General features: G+C 56.9%; 1 protein-coding gene across 1 annotated transcript in view; it reads left to right on the plus strand.

Moving 5' to 3' along the window:
* The window catches only part of SND1 (staphylococcal nuclease and tudor domain containing 1), a 58,809-nt gene that overhangs the window by 21,840 nt on the left and 16,667 nt on the right, over nucleotides 1-20,302 (plus strand). The window contains exons 6-10 of the mRNA XM_062492577.1: nucleotides 5,046-5,135; nucleotides 11,047-11,147; nucleotides 14,909-15,019; nucleotides 16,791-16,863; nucleotides 17,940-18,081. Coding sequence (XP_062348561.1) covers nucleotides 5,046-5,135; nucleotides 11,047-11,147; nucleotides 14,909-15,019; nucleotides 16,791-16,863; nucleotides 17,940-18,081 — 517 coding nt within the window. The remainder of the gene's footprint in view (nucleotides 1-5,045; nucleotides 5,136-11,046; nucleotides 11,148-14,908; nucleotides 15,020-16,790; nucleotides 16,864-17,939; nucleotides 18,082-20,302) is intronic.

Below are 20,302 nucleotides of genomic sequence, written 5' to 3' on the forward strand. Positions count from 1 at the left end.
CCCTGGGAGCCTCTCCTGCTCCGGGTGGGATTCTTGCCCAGTGCTGGGCTCTGCCCTGGCACAAGGCCCCACCCTGGGGACCCTGGGGACTGCAGTGTCCCCCTCCTGGCACTGGCATTTCCAGCTGGCAGCTCCTGCTCTTCTCCCGCTCATTCTGCCCTGGCGCTGGGAGTTGATTAGTTCTGCTAATTACTTTACAAATAATGAGCTTCCCTAATTGCGCTGGCAGGGACGGGGGGTCTCTCCCCACCTGCCATCCCACTGCGCCACAGGGCTCTGGGTCCCCTCAGCTTTGCTGGGGACTCCCCTTGAGTGTTGGCACCCGGAATTCTGGGAAAAACATGAAATCTTTGCATGGGGAGCTGGGAGCTCTGGCTCATGCCGGGGGGATGGGGCCACTCCCCCTGCTCCTAGCACCCCCGGATCAGTGGGATGTGGGTTCCAGACACTACCTGTTCCTTGTCACGGCTCTGGGATGGATCTCTGGGATGGATTTCCCACATGCCTTGTGGGTTCAGCCGAGGGTGAACCGTGGCATGACGCTGCTGATGAGCCATCGCCCCTTCCCTGCCCCGGCTGCCAGGAACAGGAGCACTATGGATTCCCAGGAGCCTCTCCTGCTCTGGATGGAATCCTCCTCCCACAGGGGAAATGGAGCAGGTTTCCCCACCCTGGGGGCCCTCAGAGGCTGCAGAGTCCCTGGGGAGCCCAGGAATGTGGAGCTAGATTTGCCATCCTGGATCTCAGAGCATTTCCACCTGCTCCGGCTGTGCCTGCATCCGTCATCACCCTGCCCTGTACCCTTGGGGCTGGGGCTGGGACTGGGAGCGGGACCTCCAGGAATGCAGCACTCCAGGGTCAGTGTCCCCCGGAATCCTGGCAGTGGATATGGGCTGCTGCTCCCCTGTAAATGGACCTTAATTAGGCTGTTAATTGGACAAGAGAGCTGGAATTCTCTGCCCTGTTGGATAATCTGGGCTGTGGGGGTTGTTTTGGGAGGAGGGAATTCGGGAGTCTCTCACTCCCCTCTGGAGCTGCTCCATCCCAGAAAGTAACTTTCTTGCCCTGGCTTCCCCAGCCTGGGATAAATGAGAGCATTCCCATGAAACTGGGGATTGAAATCCCTGTGTTCCGGGAGGGAAGGGAGCAGATGCCCCCCTTCCCGAGCAGGTCCCTGAAGATGAAGCTCCAACTTCGTTGCTAATGAAGCAATGTCCTCGCTGCTCACCTTTAATTAAGTGAGCCTCAGATCCCTGGGCTTAATTAACTTCTCAGTGGCTGATGACTCTCTCCAGCAGCTGAGGAGAGCTGGGACTGGCATTTCATGGGATTGTGGGATCCCAGGATGGATTAGGATGAGTTGGGTTGGGAGGGACCTTCAAGCCCCTGAAGTCCCACCATAAGCAGGGACCCTTCCACTATCCCAGCCTGGACAAGAACATTCCGGGGATGGGGCAGCCACAACTTCCGAGGTGATTCATTGCTGGGATCCAGCTCCTGCCTCCTGGGAAAACAGGTTAAAAACCCAACAAAATCCTTCTCCACGTCGGAAATCAGCGGAGTTTTGCCGGCTGTGCAGTTCCGTTCACTTCCCGCTGTTCCATTGATTTCTCGTGTTTATTTGCAAAACCTCCGCTGAGCGTCCAAGGTCTTGAACGGCTTCCCAGAGCCGTCAGCTGCCGCTGTCCCCGCGCAGGGAGTGTCACTGCTGTGGGACAACAAAGCTGGGCTTAATGGGGACTGACAGGGCAGCATTGGGGAGCTTTGGGTTGGGCACTTAAATGTTCCCATTATCCAGCTCCTGGCACTGCCAGGCCGTGTGGGGAGAATTCCCAAAGGGAATCGGCATTTTGCAGCAGCAGCAGAAGGATGGGAGGGCTGGGTCAGCGCCGGCACATCCGGCGCTGGGATGATGCAACCATGGGTCCCAGCACAGCACCGGGGGCCTGAGCTGGTGGTGACCCCCTCCTTGGGGTGACTCCTTTTTTGGGGTGATCCCTCATTGGGGTGACTCCTTCTTGGGGTGACTCCTTTTTGGGCTGACCCTTTCTTGGAATGACTCCTTTTTGGGATCATCCCTTTTTGGGGTGACTCCTTCTTGGGGTGGCTCCTTCTTTGGATGACCCTTTTTTGGGGTGACTCCTTTTTTGGGGTGATCCCTCATTGGGGTGACTCCTTCTTGGGGTGACTCCTTTTTGGGCTGACCCTTTCTTGGAATGACTCCTTTTTGGGATCATCCCTTTCTGGGGTGACTCCTTCTTGGGGTGGCTCCTTCTTTGGATGACCCTTTTTTGGGGTGACTCCTTTTTAGGGTGACTCTTTTTTGGGATGATTCCTTTTTGGGGTGTTCCCTTTTCAGGATTGTCCCTTTTTGGGATGGTCCTTTTGTGGGGTGATCTCTTTATGGGGTAATGCCTTTTTGAAGTGGTGCCTTTTCTGGGTGGTCCCAGGGGCTGCAGACCCAATGGAGCTTTGTGGAGGACTCAGGTCCTACTTCCATGGCTCCTTCAGGAATTCTCTGCTGGCCCCTGAGCCCCCGGCACTACTGGAACGTGTTGGGGCCACCCAGGGCTTTGCTGTCCTGCTTCCTGTGCTCCAGAGGGATGGGATTAGGGATTTAACAGCCTGTGCCAGACAGACACTTAACTAAGCCATAAATTTGGAGTTTGTTAGTGAGGATTAATTAGTGTTTGCACAGGGCTTTTTGGCCAAGAGCCACACTCAGTGTCGAAGCTCCACCGTGACCTTGGTGAGGGTGGGAGCGTTTCAGGGCCCAGATCCATCAGATCCCACCCAGGTATGGGTCCGGGAGCCCATGGGCATGGCCTAGAAGTTTGGAAAGGGGGGGCTGAGCTCCCCTGGGAAACTGAGCTCCCGCAGCTCCAGGGGATGGAGCAGTGCCTGGGATCTGCTGTGGGTTCCCAGGATCCCTTGGCTGGATCCATCCTGTTCCCATCACTGCACTGGCTGTGGGTTGCCAGGATCTCCTGGCTGGATCCATCTTGCTCCCATCAGTGCACTGGCTGTTGGTTCCCAGGGATCCTCTCAGAGGATCCATCTTGTTCCCATCCCTAGTGCTGTCTGTGGGTTCCTGGGGATCCCCTGGTGGGTTCCATCCCATTCCCATCCCGGTGCTGGCTCTGGATTCCCAGGGGTCCTGTCACAGGATCCATCCCATTCCCATCACTGCACTGGCTGTGGATCCTGTTCCCAGGATCCCTTGGCTGGTTCCATTCTGTTCTCATCCCCGGTGCCGGCTGGGCTGTGCGGTACGGGTGGAAGAGGGAAGGTCTACAAGGAGCAGACTGGAACAAGCAGTGTCAAGGACAATAATGTCTGCCAAAGCCTCGTTCATTAAGGAGGAGCCAAGCGCTGCTGCCCGTGTCCCCCTGCTCCCTCCCTGTCTGACTCCACTCCTCCATTTCCAGCTGCTTTGGCCTCATCTCCCTCTTTCCCATGACTTCCTCCCCAGCTCAGTGGGAGTGGGTCGTGCCCACGGCACCGTAGTGGCGAGCAGACCAACTGCCCAGGGCTGGCCTCCACTGGGGCTGAGCTGGGCTGAGCTAGGCTGGTTTGTTTTGGGTCACATTGGGTCCTGTTGGGTAATGTTGAATTATGCTGGGTAGTACTGGATCACTTTGGGTCATGTTGGATCATGTTGGGTTATATTGGGTTATATTGGGTCACTTTGGGTCTCACTGGATTTTGTTGGGTTGTGTTGGTTTGTGTTGGGTCATGTTGAGTTACCTTAGGTTGTGTTGGGTCACTTTGGGTCACTTTGGGTCATGTTGACCTACACTGGGTTGTGTTGGATTTCATTGCGTCATGTTGAGTTACATGGAGTTGTGTTGAGTCACTTTGGGTCACTTCGTGTTGGGTTGTAGGAGCGTCGAGGGGTAGGACAGTCAGGATGGGTGGAGACAAGAGATCTCTGAAGCCAGATCTTGGAACTTGTGGTTTATAGCAAAGGGCATAGGTGCAAGGGCCCTGCTTGGACCTGCCAGCCACAGCTCAGAATCCAGCTGCAGGCCCGAAGGAGCAAGAGAGCAAGAGTAAGAGTAAGAGCAATAGTAAAAGGAAGGGTAAGAGAGTAAGGAGAGTAAAAAGTAAGTGGTAAGAGAGCGAGGTTCCCATTACAATACAATAAATCTTGTTCTGTGTTGAATATTCTAATTTTCACTAACCAATCTAATACAAGATACAAATCCTATAGCATTTATATACAGCCTATAAGAATCATTACATTACCATACTGTGTTACATTTTAAACCCTAAAAACTGTTCTTTAGACCCCTTCTGCCAAGCTAGTAGGGTCTGCTCTGATTCTTGGAGCTGTCTGCAAGCAGAGGGAATTGTTCAATCAAAAGGGGATTACTTTCAGCTGGCCATACTATTGTTTTCCAGGTGTTCAGTAACTAAGGCTTGCTATCTCAAAGATGGCTTTTATTTCAATCTCGCTTATAGTTTCCATAGTCTCAAAGTCTTTTGCCAGACAATCATATTTACAACGTTTTCCTGTTTCATCTTCCCCAACATCGGATCACTTTGGGTTACATTGGATTGTGTTGGGTCAGTTTGGGTCACTTTGTGTTGGGTCACTTTGGGTCACTTCGTGTTGGGTCACGTTAGGTTACATTCGGTTGTGTTGGGTCACTTTGGGTCACGTTGGGTCACATTGGGTTGCTTTTAGTCATGTTGACCTACCTTGGGTTGTGCAGGATTTTATTGGGTCGAATCCCCATTTCCATTGGGGATCTCCCTTTTCCTCACAGCCTGTGCAGGGATGTGATTCCTTGGACATGGGCTGAACCCCACAGGGGTCACTCTGGTCACCCCCACCCCAAATTCCCATCATCCCCTTTCCTCCTGCAGCTGCTGCTCAGTTATGGCCCCATGAGGCTGCTAGCCCCTCGTCCTAGGAAACGTCAGGATTATCCCGGGATCCCCTCAGGGTTCAGCGGGGCCTGGGAAGCCTGAACTGGGACATGGAATTGTGTGGGGCCCAAATTTGGGAACCCCCTGACCTGTGTCCCCTCTCTGGGCAGGACAAGAACAGGAAGCTGAGGCCCCTCTACGACATTCCCTACATGTTCGAGGCCCGGGAATTCCTGCGAAAGAAGCTCATCGGGAAGAAGGTACGGAGGGAGCGGAGGAGGCTGGGATGAGGCTGAGGACAAGGGGACGAGGGATGGGGCAAGTCCAATGCTGGTGTTGCCATGCGGCTCCTTAAGATCAACATGGAGCCTCTCCACGGGAAATTCCAGGATACCCTTCGAGGGTTGCGCTCCCAATTTCCCAGGAATTCTGCCTGGCTTCTCCCTTTGTTTCCCTGGCATGTTTTCTGCAGCTGGTTCAGAGCAATTCTAGGAATGAGGAATGTGTTAACCAGCAGAATGAGCACTCTGGATACAATTTTCCAATGCTCATAAAACGGTCAAATAAAATCAATTCCCTTTGTGGCGCGGCTGTCGCTGCTCGTCGGGGCTGCTTCGGTGCCTAATTGGATCTTTCCAGCTCAGAGCCCACCTGGATATTCCAAAAAAATAGGGAAAGGGGGAAAGAGCAGCTTGGGAGATTTTTTTAATGAGAAATCTGGTGCTTCCTAGAGTTGGAAAAGAATGTGGGAGTGTTTGGAATGGGATTCTGGCACCTCGGTGTGGTCCAAGTTTGAGCCATTCTGGGGTTACTGGTGCCAGTTTTCAGCCATCTTGATCCTGTGCTGGATCAGGGATTGGAATTGGCTCTGGGTGCCTTCAAAGGGTCACCTTGGGGATCCCTGGGATTCCAGGGTGTTCTGGGATTTGGGAAGGTCAGCCTACCCTGGTTCCTGGCCTGTCTTGGGAACTCCAGGTCCCCTCCTTAGGGGTCCTGTCACTGTGCCTTGGGTGGCTCCTCATGGACAAATCCCAGCACATCCCAGCCCATCCCAGCAGACACAGACCCACCCCCAGGGCGTGGCACTGGTCCCTGGAACATCCCATCCCAGGGCGGATTCCTCAGATCCTCCATCCAGGCTCGATGGGATCCTGGGAGGTGCCAGCTCCCCTCCCAGCTCCTTGTGCCCATTCCCAGCTCCAGGGGTCTGGAATTCACCAGCGCTCACTGGTCTTACTGGGGGTGTTGCTCTTCCATGCATCCCGCTCCAGTGTTGTGAGCCGGAGCCTCAAGAGATGGGATTTGGATGTCCTGGAGCTCTCCTGGAGCTCCTGCACTGTCTGTTCCATCCATCCCAGCATCATCCAGTGACTTCCAGCTCCGGCTGCTCCAGCACCAGCCCTAGTTCATGACCAGAGAGCCTGAAACCCACCCTGTGTTTCATCCTGAAACTCCTTTGCCAGGTTCTTCCCCATCCCATCCTGCTGGAACACTGGGTCAACCTTGCCATTGCTTCCCAAAATAATTCCCTCTGGACAAAGCACTGAGGGGGAGTGAGGAAGGAATATCTCTGTTGTGGCTTCCACAGCTCCATCTCCTCGAGTTCCTGTTGGGAGAGGAGCTGGGATGTGGGAATCCACCTCTGAATTCCCTGCTCCCTGGGAAGAGATGCAATGCAGTGTATTTTTCCTCTTGCCCCTTCATTCCTGAGCAGCGGGAATTTTCCAGGCTGGGATTTTCATGGCACATCAAGGCTGGATTTGGGGTTTTTGGCTCTCCCTGCTCTGCTGTGTCCTTCCCAGCTGCTGGAATTTGCCCGGTGGCATGGGTGAACTGGAGTTGGCGCCCGGCTGCCCAGGCCACTATGGATTTGTGGAATAAATCCGTGGAGCGTGTCAGGAAGGGCCGGCTCCTCCACCCATTGATCGTGTTTCGCAGCGGAGCCGCTCCGGGTAATTGCACCAGGCACGGGAAATGGATCATGGCTCTTCCCTAATTAACTCTGGGATTAATCGCTCGGGTGGAGGGAGCCAGCAAGGGAGAGCTCCGGGATGAATATTCCCTGTGCATGGAAGCAATGCCGCCCTGTCCTCGCAGGGGAAAGAAAGGACGGGCTCCCTGGGGTGTCCCAGGACCCCATCCCTGCTTCCCTTCCATGTGCCTCATTCCTCTTGGGAAGGCTGATTCCAACCAGGAATGCTGCCCATTTCCAGAGCCCTGAGTGGTATCCTGGTGATTTTCCCGGGAATTCTCCTGTCTGGCCCCTCAGAGGCACCTGGGCACTTCCAAGGATGCTCCCATGGATTCTCCTTTTGGGGCTACCAACAGGAGCACCCCCAGTGCCAGCACTGATGGGGATCAGACCTGGGATGAAACAGAGATGGGTTTGACCAGGGAAAACCTCCCTGGGAACACCATCTCAGTCCTGGGAAGAGGGACTGGAGGATTTTTGGAATGTCAGACAATTTTTCCTGTGTCTCATGGGAGCTTGGAAGCTGTAGGAGAGCTTGGCACAGCAGCAGTGCCCTGGGAGGGATTTTGGGAAGATCCCAGTTGTTGGTGCAGCCGGGGTTGGGGACAATGGGGATTCATCCCTGGGGAAGCTGCGCCGTGCCGAGAGCCGGGATCCAGGATGCGGGATTTGGGATCCTGAGCCCAGGAATGTGGGGGAGCCGAGGCGGCTTTGCCAGCTCTGGAGCGTCACGGGAAGCGTCACCCGCCACTTCCACGTGTGGAACTGGGCAGGATTTGGCTGCCGGGGAGGATTTGGCTGCTCGCAGCCGAAGCGGGAGCGCTCTTGGGGAGCGCCTGGAATCCGCGGGTGCTGCAGTGAGCTGGGCTGGCTCCGGCACGGGGAGGGGGCGGAGGTGACCTCTGTAGCCATCCTAAATCCAGGGATCGTTCCTTTCCCTCTACCCATCGCCCTCCCCCCGGCCCGACACTTCCATTGGAATTATCCCGCTCCAAGGTCAATACTGCCCCGGGGGTCTCCGCGGCCCCTTCGGCAGCCGCTGGAGCGGGAGGGAGGAGGGAGCTCGGATCCTGCTGGATCTGCTCCTGGCCGTGCCGGAGGCACTGGAGGCTCCCGGTGGCTGCTTTGGAGCATCCCTGTTCCAAATCCCGGCCTTTTCCAGGAGGGGTTGGTGGGAGGATGGAGGGGTGGGTGGAAGGGGCTAGGGAAACGGGGCCGGCTCCTGCTCGCCATTCCCAGGAAATCCCACTGCCCGCAGTAGGATGCGTGGGCGGGGGGATGCTGGTAGGATGAGCCGGTCCTCGGGAGGGAAATCGCTGCTCCAGAGGGAAAACGCTTCCCTGGATCTTCGCTGCAGCCCCCATCCCGCCGGGATCATCCCGCACATTTCCGCTCCCAACCCCTACCCCTTCCAAGTCTCCTGGCACGGGAGGGGCACGGGGCGCACCCCCCCCCCCCCCCCCCCCCAGCCCCCCCAGCCCTTCCACCGGCACGAGCTGCCAGGGAAGTAAAAATATTCCCGGGAGCGGGTGACGCCGCCGGCCGGGAGATCCGCGGGCGGGTGGGGTATTTTTAGCCCGGCAGGTCTGGGTTGCCACCCACCCCCCATCTGTCCCCCCCCCGGTCCCCCTCCCGTGTCCCCGCGGCCCCTCGGAGCCCCCCGTGGGATGAAGGAATAGCAGGGAACGGCGCTGGCACGGCTCACCCCGCGCTCCCCATCTCAAAGGTGGAGCTGCTCCCGAGGGTGGGGATGAACTCCCCTCTCCCCTGCCCAGGCAGGCCCCGGGAGGGGGTCTCTGCCCCTGCTGTCCCCCCTGGGATGGGGACATGTCCCTGCTGCCCTGGGGTCCTGAGGCTGGAGTGAGGGACGTGCCTGGAATGTCCCATTGTGTCCCCCCAGCCCAAACTGGGGACAGAATTGGGACAGGACCACGGGGTGTGTGTGTGTGTTCCCCTTGGCCACCTTGGGACCAGCTGGGGACAGGTTGACAAGGGGCCACACCCTGGGGATCCCACCCTGAGGACAAGGAGCTGGGAACAGCCTCGATGTGACTCTGGTCCTGGGGACAAGGCCAGGGGCCACATCCTGGGGACCCTGTCGTGTTCCCCCCAAATTCTGGCGCCCCAGCTGTGTGCTGGTGATCCCAGGCAGTGAGCGTGGGGGTGCCCATGGGTCCCCGGGGGTGACATTGGCGGTGGTGACTGCTCAGGCCCCGTGCAGTACCGCTGTTCCAGGCTGGATGCGCTCCCGGGAGCAGAGCTGCCCGAGTGATTTAATCCTCCCTGACTGTAGCTGACCTTGGAACACCGCCCAGGCATGGCTCCAGCTCCAGTTTCTCTGAGGGAAGTGGAGTCCAGGGGTGCCAGGGGGGTCCCTGCACCCCCCAGCCGGCCCCTCCATGTATCCCAGGAATGCTTTGCCTTCTGTCCCCCGGTGCGTGCTGGTGCCACACCTGGTGGTGTCACCTGGACCCCGCTCTGCCCTCAGATGATCCCGGGCATCTCCGGATCCCTCAACTGAGCAGCACCCTCAGGGCCTTTCCCAGCTTTCCATGTCTGGGGTATTCCATGGGGTTAGTGTGATCCAAGGGTGGGACATGGAAATTCATGAAATCGTGAAATGGTTCCAGCCCTACCATGGCAGGGACACCTTCCCCTATCCCAGGTGGCTCCCAGCACTGTCCAGTCTGGCCTGGAACACTTCCAGGGGTCCAGGGGCAGCCACACCCTGTGCCACTTGGCCTCCTGGCACCTCATCCCATTGTCCTTGTCCCACAGATCCGACCTGTTCATATCCCTCTGTGGAGCCTTCCAGAACCTTCCAATCTCTATGGGCAAATCTGATGCAGTGGGATACAGCGGGACACAGCACAGGGCTTTCCTGCTGAGGGGTGATTCCATCCCATTATCCCATTATCCCATTATCCCATCCCATCCCAATCTCTCCTGACTCCTTCCTGAGGATCCCCTGGGATCCCCTGTCCCTCCCCATTCCTGGTGCCGCATCCCAAATCAGGTGTTTCCCACGCCAGCCACTCCTGAGCCAGACATCTCTGAAGCCCCAGAACAGCTGAATTCCCAACCTGCCCCTCAGAATAATGGGCATCTGTTTTTCCCCTCCAGTGGTTCCGATGGGAGCTTTGCTGTGAGGAATCACTGTAACTGCTTCCCTTAATTGGCTCTTTCCTGCCGGAACCCCCTCTCTGCATGGAAAAGCCGTGGCTCCAGCGCCCTGCCAGACGTTTCGACCCTTTTTTGCATTTTGATGTTGGTTTAATGAATGATTTTTGGGATGAGCCGAGGCTTTGGAGGGGCTCAGGGATGCTCCTGCCTCACCTGTCTGGCTGCCTTTGGCTCAGTGTGGCTCCGGCCATGTAGAATGGGAACAGGAACAGCAACAGGAGTGGGAACAGCCCTGGGAAAAGTCCAGAGAGGACAAGTCCAGCCCTGAGGGAACTGGGATGTCCCCAAAGATCCCCACATTGTTTCCGTGTCACCCCCGTGTCACCCACTCTACACCAGAGCCTCGGGGTATTTCCAGTGGGGAAGCATAGAGGATCGAGCTTCCCTGGGGAAGCAGAGGGGTGGGATTGGGCAGGATTGGCATGGAAACGGTGCCTGCAGATGTGGGATGTGATACTGGGAACTGCTGGGGGTGATGCCTGGAGGAGGGAAAATTCCAGAGAGACCTTGCAGGGCCTGAAGGGGCTCCAGGAGAGCTGCAGAGGGACTGGGGACAAGAACACAGGGAATGGCTTCCCACTGCCAGAGGGCAGGGGTGGATGGGATCTTGGGAATTTGGAATTCCTGGCTGGGCTGGAATTGCCAGAACAGCTGTGGCTGCCCCTGGATCCCTGTCAGTGCCCAAGGCCAGGCTGGACATTGGGGCTGGGAGCACCTGGGACAGTGGGAGGTGTCCCTGCCATGGCAGGGGTGGCACTGGAGGGGCTATGTGGTCCCTTCCCACCCAAACCATTCCAGGGATTGTGGTGCAGGTGTGGGAAAGGGGATGCAGCGTCCTGGAGGGATGACAGGAGGTCACAGGGGCTTGGGGATGGGATAGGATGGGATAATGGGGTGGGGATGAGGACAGGGATGAGGATGAGGATGAGGATGAGGATGAAGGCCTGGCTGGCTGATCCCGGGGGTTTGGCCAGGGGGGCGGGGCAGTACCACCCTGAGCTGTATCCCTGTTGCAGGTGAACGTTTCCGTGGATTACATCCGTCCTGCCAGCAACGCCACCGACACCATCCCAGCCTTCTCGGAGCGCACCTGTGCGACCGTGTCCATCGGGGGCATGTGAGTTATCCCTGGGGCTCCCACCTGTCATTACCACCTGCAATTCCTACCTTGCCAGGGCTCTGTGGGGTTGGAGGGTGCCTCACGCCCCACTTGGCTTGGGATCAGCCCGCATTCCTGGCATCCCAGTGTTGGGATTCTGTGGGATATGTTGGGATGCTGCTGCTTGGACCCCCCCACATAACCCCCCCTCCCCACACACAACCCCCCCACAGCTGCATCAGTTTTGGGGGATATTGGGATGAGGTTCCCCCAGTCTAGCTGCCTCAGGGGTGTCTTTGGAGGAGTCATCACCGCTGTGTATCCTGGGATGTTTGTCCTTCCTAAGGGACCCCTCCCTGATTTCTCCATCGAAAAGTTGAGGAGTGGGAGAATTCCAGAGCAGCTTCCCCTCTGCCAGAATTTGTGGCTTTTCCCTGTCAGGACACAGGGTGCCAGTGCCTCCGGCACATCTCACTGGATAGGCTGAGTCTCGGGCACATCTCTATGGATAGGCTGAGCCTCGGGCACATCCCTGTGGATAGGCCGAGCCTGGGGCTGGCAGCGGCTCCAGAGCTGCGTAGGGAGGATTTGTCATAGGCCCTTGGTTGCTTTCCCAGGTTTTTTTCCCCGGTAGCAGCTATTTTGGAAAGCATCCAAAGCACTGCAGCGCTGTCTTTCCCTTCCTGATCCAGGGGCTGCGAGAGCTGCACTTCCCTTCCCTTCCCTTCCCTTCCCTTCCCTTCCCTTCCCTTCCCTTCCCTTCCCTTCCCTTCCCTTCCCTTCCCTTCCCTTCCCTTCCCTTCCCTTCCCTTCCCTTCCCTTCCCTTCCCTTCCCTTCCCTTCCCTTCCCTTCCCTTCCCTTCCCTTCCCTTCCCTTCCCTTCCCTTCCCTTCCCTTCCCTTCCCTTCCCTTCCCTTCCCTTCCCTTCCCTTCCCTTCCCTTCCCTTCCCTTCCCTTCCCTCCCTGTGAGATCTCTGTTTTCCTGCTCCCTAATCCCAGGGCTGGGAGAGCTGCCCGTGCAAACCGGGATGTTCTGGCAGAGCCATTCCCAGTGCTTCATCCCGGGATGCTGGGGGTGGAACAGAGCAGGGTCTGTGTCCCGAGGTCTTTGCCAGGCTGGGATAGAGCAGGGAATAAAGCCTGGCTTGTCCTCCTGGAGTGTCCACCCGGCATCTGGGCTGGACTGAGCCTGCTTGGAATTCCGGGCACAGCGGCACCAGGGTGGGAGCCAGGGCAGGAGCTGCAGCCCCAATCCCAGCTCTGATCCCAGCTCCAATCCCAGCCCTGATCCCAGCTCTGATCCCAGCCCTGATCGCATCTCCAATCCCAGCTCCAGGCACTGGGAACTGTGGGGGCTGGAGCCCAAACCCAGCTTCCCCTCTTGGATCCCAGCCTGGATCCCTGCTCGTATTCCCACCTGGATCCCTGCTCATCTCTCAGCACCTATGCCTGCCCTCATCCTGCCCATTTCCATGCCTGGATCCCTCCTGAATCCCTGTCTGCATCTCTGTCTATCCCTGCCTGTGTCACTCCCTGGAACCCAGCATCCCTCCATCCCACTTCCCCCTCCCATCTTCTCCAAATTTTGGGCCTTATCCCTGCCCTACCTGTGCTGGTGCTGGTCCAATAGAATCCCAGAGCATCTCACAGTTGTCCACAGCACATCCTGCACCATCCTCAGAGATAAAAACTCCTAGAAATCCCTAACCCCACACTCCAGGAGTACCCTGTGCTATAATTCCAGGTGCAATTCCCTGCAGGAATGGGGGTTCCCTTCCCTGGGGACGGCAGGGCCAGATTCTGAAGCCGGGGATGATTTGGAGTTTAGAGGGTGGGATGGGTTTGGCACCCCTGATCCCGATCCCAATCCTGATCCCGATCCGTGCTGGGCACCGGCTCCGGTGGGATGAAACCCCTCAAAAACTTCCTTTGGGAAAGGAGCTGTGGGAGGAGCTTAAAAATTGGCATTTTTGGCTGGAAGTTCCCAAATTGGCATTTTCCCGCCGAAGGAGATTCTCCCCACTGTATTCCCAGCCTTTAATTTGGGATCTGGGATTAACTGGGGGATGCTTCTCCCCTCCAGGATGCAGCTCCAGCTTCTTTCCAGAGCTTTGTTTGGAGCTGGGAATGGGGGGTGCTTCCCAGGGAGCCAGGCTGAAGCAGGATCTGGAATTCAGGGCTGGAATTCCTTCTCTGAGCTGTTATCCCTGTGTCCATCTGCCTCACCCTCCTTCCCACGGTGCTCCCAGGGCACTTTCCTGGGCACTAGGATCACTCCTGTGGGAATTCTGAGCCTTAAAACCTCTGAACCCTGGAAGAACTTGGGCTTTTCCTGGGATTTCCAGCCCAGCGGGGTATTCTGGCTTTGGGAAGCAGCCGGATTTCATGGCTGGGAATGCTGGGAATGCTCCAGAGCATCCAGGCTCTTCCACACCCTTTTCCAGACTTTTCCATACCCTTTTTCAGGATGCATCTGGGATGGGGAGTGCTATGTGTCCCGGACGAGGAGCAGGATTTGCCTGGGATGAGGAGTGGGATGTCTGGGATGGGGAATGTCAGGGACACCCTGGGAGCCACCCTGGCCCTTCCTTGGCTCCCCCAGTTCCTGCTCCTTCCCAAGCATTCCCGGCGTGTCCATTTCCAGTGCCCAGGATTCCCAGAGGTGCCCATTCCCTGTGCTCCCATTCCCGGGATGCCCATTCCTGGGGTGCCCGTTCCTGATGCTCATCATTCCCAGATGTTCCCATTCCTGGGGTGCCCATTCCCGGGGTGCTAATTCCTGGGGTGCCCCTTTCTGATGCTCAGGATTCCCAGAGGTACCCATTCCCTGTGCTCCCATTCCTGGGATGCCCATTCCTGGGGTGCCCATTCCCGGTGCTCAGCATTCCCAAAGGTGCTCATTCCTGGTGCTCCTATTCCCGGTGCTCAGCCTTCCCAGGCTGCCGCAGATGCTCTGGCTGCAGCAATTCCCTTGCTCGCCAATCCCGAGTTATTTTATTCATCCCCCTGCTTCCAGACCTAATTTCAGCTCTTGGTGAAGGATTTGCCCTTCCCCCATGTCAGGAAGGGGCACACCCGGGATTCTGGAGGGGATCAGTCCCTCCATCCTCTGGATGGATTCACTTTTTTGGGGGGATACAGAGGGAATTAGTGGTGGGGCAGTGATTGGAAGAGAATTAGGGATGTGCTGGTGAAGGAGAATTAACGGATTTGCTTAAAGCAGTGGAATGTGATAGGTTCATCCCTGCCTTGCACAGGCCCCCCCTTGCTGATCCCAGAAATCCCAGTTCACTGGGACAGGGAGCTCCAATCCCCTTCCTGTGGAAATGGGGGTGGGGGGGGCGGGTCTTGCTGTCCAGGCTCCCCCTCCAAACTGGTGCCCAACTTCATTCCTGGAAAAAAAGTGGGATGGTGGAATCAAGGAAATTCCCATGGGCTGGGGGCCATCACTCCTTGGGTTTGGGGGAGAATCCAGGGATGGTGCCCCTCCCTGCCAAACCAATGCCAACCCCCTGCTCCTGGAAAAAGGTTGATGGGAGTGGGAAATCCAGGAGGAGGCTCTGGTGGTCTGGCCATGCTGAGCCTGCTGGGTTTGGGGAGGGGAGTTTTGGGGTGTAGTTTTTGGGGTGCTCCTGGGAGGCTTCTCCCTGTGGTATGAGCCCAGTTCGGGTCCCCCCCTTGTGGCATGAGATTGGGATGGGATGGGATGGGATGGGATACGGATGGGATTGGGGTCTCCCTACCCCAGTTCCTGCCCCAATTCGGTCCTGTTCCCGCAGCAACATCGCGGAGGCGCTGGTCAGCAAGGGCCTGGCCACAGTGCTGCGTTACCGGCAGGATGACGACCAGCGCTCGGCGCACTACGATGAGCTGCTGGCGGCCGAGGCCCGGTGAGCGCGGAGCCAGGGGACCTTCCCGGGGCTGTCCCTGTGTACCCCTGTGCTGTCCCTGTCCTCCTGTGCTGTCCCTGTCCCCCTGTGCTGTCCTCGTGTCCCCCTGTGCTACTGCTGTCCCACTGTGCTGTCCCTGTCCCCCTTGTCCCACCCCTGCGTCTGGAGGAGATTCCCACACAAAGCTGTCCCTCTGTCGCAGCCCAGCCGTGTCCCCTGGGTGTCCTTCTGTCCCCAGCCGTGTCTCAGGTGTATGAGATCCAGGTGTGCCCAGCCCAGCTCCCCATGGGAAGGATGCCATGGGGATCCCATATCCTGGTGCCCCACATACCCACAGGGATCACCGTTCCCAACCCTGGGAGCCCCTCAGATGTCCCCATGTTGCTGTCCCTCATCCCATGCTCCTGGTGGCCCTGGAATGGCCACAGATCTCCTTCCCTGTCCGGCCCCGCTCCCTCCAGAGGCGGCAGTGGTGGGATCTCAGCTCCTTCTTGACAGCAGATCTCCTCAAGATGCCAAGAGCCAGGAAGAGCAGCTTGGAGGGGGCTGCGGGCAGGGCTGGCTGCTGCGGGAAAGGCGGATCCATCCTGGGAAAGCTGCTCCCGCTCCCAGCCAGCCGTGCCGGCGCAGTGGGTGGCAGGCAGATTGGTCGGGGGCTCCTTCCCAACGCCTGGAATGTGTCTTTTGGGAAGGCTGGCAGGAATTCAGTAGCTCGGAGCCGTGGAGGGGGCACCGGGATTCCACGATATGGGTCTTGGATGTGGCACCTGGATACTGGGATATGGGGCTGGGATGTGACACCTGGATACAGGGCTGGGATGTGGCACCTGGATACTGGGATATGGGGCTGGGATGTGGCACCTGGGTACCGGGATATGGGGCTGGGATGTGGCACCTGGATTCCAGGATACGAGGCTGGGGTGTGGGACCTGAAGATGGATATGTGGCTGGGATGTGGCATAGGGATTCCGGGATACAGGGCTGGGATGTGGCACCTGGAGCTGTATCCAGCTCCAGGATGTGGCACCTGGAGCTGAGCTGCACTCCGGGGTTGGGGTTCAGCCTGGATGTCCCCCTGTGAAGGTGCTGGATGTTCCCACCCAGTCCCAGAATGGGGCTGGTGCTGGAGGTGGCTCATCTATGCTGGGAGCTTTGTCACATCCCAAACCCGGGATGGTGCTGGCAGCAGGCAGAGGAGCCAGCAGCTCTGGGACGGTGCCAAGAGCAGTGGGAATGGGAGATTCAGGATGAGGTTGTGGGATAGTTCAGGGGATCCCTTCAGCATTCCCAGCTCTTCAGAGAGCCTGGAATCACATTCCAGAGCATTGGCTCATTGGCTCTGCCAGAATGTGGCACACTCCAGCCTTTCCCAGACCCCAGGCCAGGCCCCAAGGCGGGAGGGGACAATCCAGTGGGGACACAGAGGGAGCTTGGTGGCCTTATCCCAAGGGAACATCCCAGGGGAACATCCCAAGGGAACATCCAGGGAAGTATCCAGAGGGACATCCCAAGGGAACATCCCAGGGGAGCATCCCAGAAGAACGTCCTGGGGAAGCATCCCAGCCCTGCATCCCTGTGCCAAGACCAGGATCTAGCTGCAGGTCCAGCCTTGGGACTAGCATCCCGCTAGTTTTCCGTGTGTTCCGTGCTGTCCTGTGCTGGGTTCCCCCATCTAGGCACCATGTTCCTCAGGGAGATCCCTCATCCCATGGCCCAGGGGTGGCCCCATCTCCTTCTGGAGCTGATTCCCAGTGCTCCCTCTCCTCCCCAGGGCCATCAAGAACGGGAAGGGGCTGCACAGCAAGAAGGAGGTGCCGATCCACAGGGTCGCCGACATCTCCGGGGTAAGGATCCACTCCAGCTCACAGGATCAGATGGGATAAATCCCACGTTTGTTTTATCAAACGGGATAAATCCCACACAGTGCCAGTTTTTGAGAGCTGCTGGGGGGAGGAGGGGGAGTGTCCCTTTTTTACCTGGATAAATAAACCAGGAGTTGCTCCATAGCCTGGGAGCCAGGTGGGGGGAGCCAACACCGGAATGCTGCTGGGAATCCAGGATTGCCCAGTTCGGGGATCCCCAAACCTCCTGGCAGACCTCGTTAGATTTTCCTCAATTAATTCATATCTCCAAGGGTTTCTATGTAGCCCTTCGCTGCTGGGATGGGGAGGGGCAGATCCCAGGAAAGAGAAGTCATGGGATGCTCCGATAGGGGTGGGGGAAATGGGGCCAGGCAGCTGTGAGTGGGTTAGGATGGGTTTCAGGGTGAGTTTGGGATGGATTTGGGATTTTGGGAGGGATTTTTGGGATGGATTGGGAGTTCGGGGTGGATTTGGGATTTTGGGATGGATTTTGGAATGAATTGGGGGTTTTGGGGTGGCTTTGTATTTTTTGGGATGGATTTTGGAATGCATTTGGTGATGAATTTAGGATGGATCCAGCCAGGCAGCTGTGGGTAGGGTAGGATGGATTTGGGGGTGTGTTTTGGGATGGATTTTGGGATATATTTGGGATTTCAGGATTTGGGATTGGATTTGGGATGCATTTTAGGACATATTTGAGATGTGTTTTCAGATGTATTTGGAAATGGTTTAGGATGTATGTATTTTGGGATATATTTGGGATTTCAGGATGGATTCAGGATGCATTTTGGGATATATTTAAGATGAGTTTTGGGATTTATTTGGAATTTTTGAATGGATTTTGAGATGTGTTTTAGGATATGTTTGGGATGGTTTTAGGATGGGTTTTGGGCTATATTTGGGGTTTCAGGATTGATTTGGGATGTGTTCAGGGTGCACGGGCCCATCCCAAGCTGCAAGCGGTCAGCTCCGTACCCCAATCTCCCATCCCAGCTGGCACAGGGGACAAGGAGCTGGTCAGGATTCCAGGGGGTCCCTGAATTCCCGATTTCCCGCAGGACACGCAGAAGGCAAAGCAGTTCCTGCCGTTCCTGCAGCGCGCTGGCCGCTCCGAGGCCGTGGTGGAGTATGTGTTCAGTGGCTCCCGCCTCAAACTCTTCCTGCCCAAGGAAACCTGCCTCATCACCTTCCTGCTCGCAGGTGAGCCACGGGATTCTGGGATCAACCCCGAGACTGGCACGGGAACATCCCCTGGACTGGGGGAGATCCCAGGATGAAGGGTCCCAGTTAATGTTGGGTCGGGCTGGGAGGGGTGGAGCAGGTTGGGGTTGGGAAGGATGATCCTGCCCAAAAAACTTGTGAGCAGGTGGGGAAGCACAAACTGGGGAGAAGGGAGGGAACACCGGGATGGGGATGGGGATGGGGATGGGGATGGGGATGGGGATGGGGATGGGGATGGGGATGTGATGGTGATCAGAATGAGAATGGGGATGAAAATAGGATAAAGATGAGAATGGGATTAAGATGGGATGAGGATAAGGATGGGGATGGGATGAGGATCAGAATGAGAATGGGGATGAAAATGGGAATGGGGATGAAAATTAGAATGGGATGAAGATGGGAATGGGATGAGGATGGGGATGAGGATGAGGAAGAATTCCATCGGCCTTTCAAGGATTCAATCCCAGGATCAAATCCCAGAATCAGGATCACTCCCAGGAAAGGTGGGAGTGGCTCCCACATGGGAAATGTTTATCCTGGGGGGGAGCAAGGATGGAGTCAGGGATTTTTTTTATCCATCCCTTTGTTCCTAGAGTTTGGAATACATCCTACATCCTATCTCTGTTGCCTATGGACACTGGCAATGGGATGGCCCTTTAGGAAGTGGGGACTCAAACCCTGCTCCCAGTGATGCTGGGACATCTGGTGCTGCGATCCCTGCTCCATGGGGGTCCCTGCTCCATGGTTCTCCTCTTTGGAGGTCCCTGCTCCCTGGGAATTCCTGCTCCATTGGGATTTCTGCTCTGTTGTAGAAGGGATTGATCCCAAGTCCATCTCATCCTATCCCATAGAATCCTACCATCCCGGTGGGACCTTCTGGCTTTTATTTTCCCTGTTTTTTATTGGATTTCTCCCCAGTTCCATTCCCAACCCTCCTCTGCCAAGCCAGGAATAGGATAAATATCCGCCTTTTATCAACGCCTGCCTTTTTTATGGATATCAAATGCAAATGAGCACCAGAAAGAGATGCCAAGTCCCTTAAAATGTGACTCCAGGGATGCTCCCGAGGGAGCTCATCCTGGCTTTCCAGCTAAAATAGATCCGTCAGAGCACTATAAATATGTGCAAATACAGGCGCCGCTTTAATCCCCAATTCCTCTCTCTCGGCAAAACTTGGGAGCCTGATGCCTTCCTGGAGCGGAGGCTGAGAGCGGGAGAATTCCCGAGGGATGAGGGGGCACCTCCAGGGATGTTGGAGTGGCCAAGTGGCTCCAAGGGGTCAAAAATCTTCTCTGGGAGCTGCGGAATTGGGAGACAGGTATGGGAATGCAGAGTTTTTCTGCATGTGAGCGTTTCTGGCATGGGGCTGTCCCACGATCCAGAACGGATCCTCGGCATGCCAGTCTCACTCCCCCAGTTCCTGGGTGTCCCATCCCTCCAGCTCACCTCTTCTGCTCCCAAAATCCCTAAATCCTGCAGGAGGTCAAGCCCTGGCACTTGGCCCCAATCCCTGCCTGGAGCCATCCCAGATCCCGGTGCTGACTGTGGCTCTGGCATGGAGAGGGGACAAAGGTGCTCCAGCCCCTGGAATCAAGACTGGAAGGGCCCTTGCTCTGAGGGATTCTCCCTGGTTAAGTCTGTTCTATCTGTTCCCACTGATTCCTCCTGAAATCCTGCTGCAGGGTCCTCCAGGGATGCTGTGGGATACTCTGGGATGTTGTGGAATGCCTTGGGATGCTTTGGAATGCTGTGGGACACTCAGGAATGCTCTGGCTGTCCATGGGATGCCGAGGGATACCTAGGAATGCTCTGGAATGTCCATGGGATGTTGAGGAATACCCAGGAATGTTCTGGAATGTCCATGGGATGCCTTGGGATACTGTGGGATACCCAGGAATGCTCTGGATATCCATGGCATGCTGAGGGGTACCCAGGATTGCTCAGGGTGTCCATGGCATGCTGAGGAATACCCGGGAATGTTCTGGAATGTCCATAGGATGTCCATGGCATGCTGAGGGATACCCAGGAATGCTCAGGGTGCCGCAGGATACTCTGGGACACTGCAGAATTCTTGTCCCCATCCTGCGGGACTGATTCTGGGATGGGAGCTGCCCCAAGGCCCCAGGCAGGCAGGACTGTGCTGGAATTCTCTGGGAAGCCCCCAGAGTGGGGGAGCTGCAGCACTTGCAGCCGCATCCCT

Source organism: Cinclus cinclus, chromosome 4 (genome assembly GCF_963662255.1).
Source record: "Cinclus cinclus chromosome 4, bCinCin1.1, whole genome shotgun sequence".
Taxonomy (NCBI): Eukaryota; Metazoa; Chordata; class Aves; order Passeriformes; family Cinclidae; genus Cinclus; species Cinclus cinclus.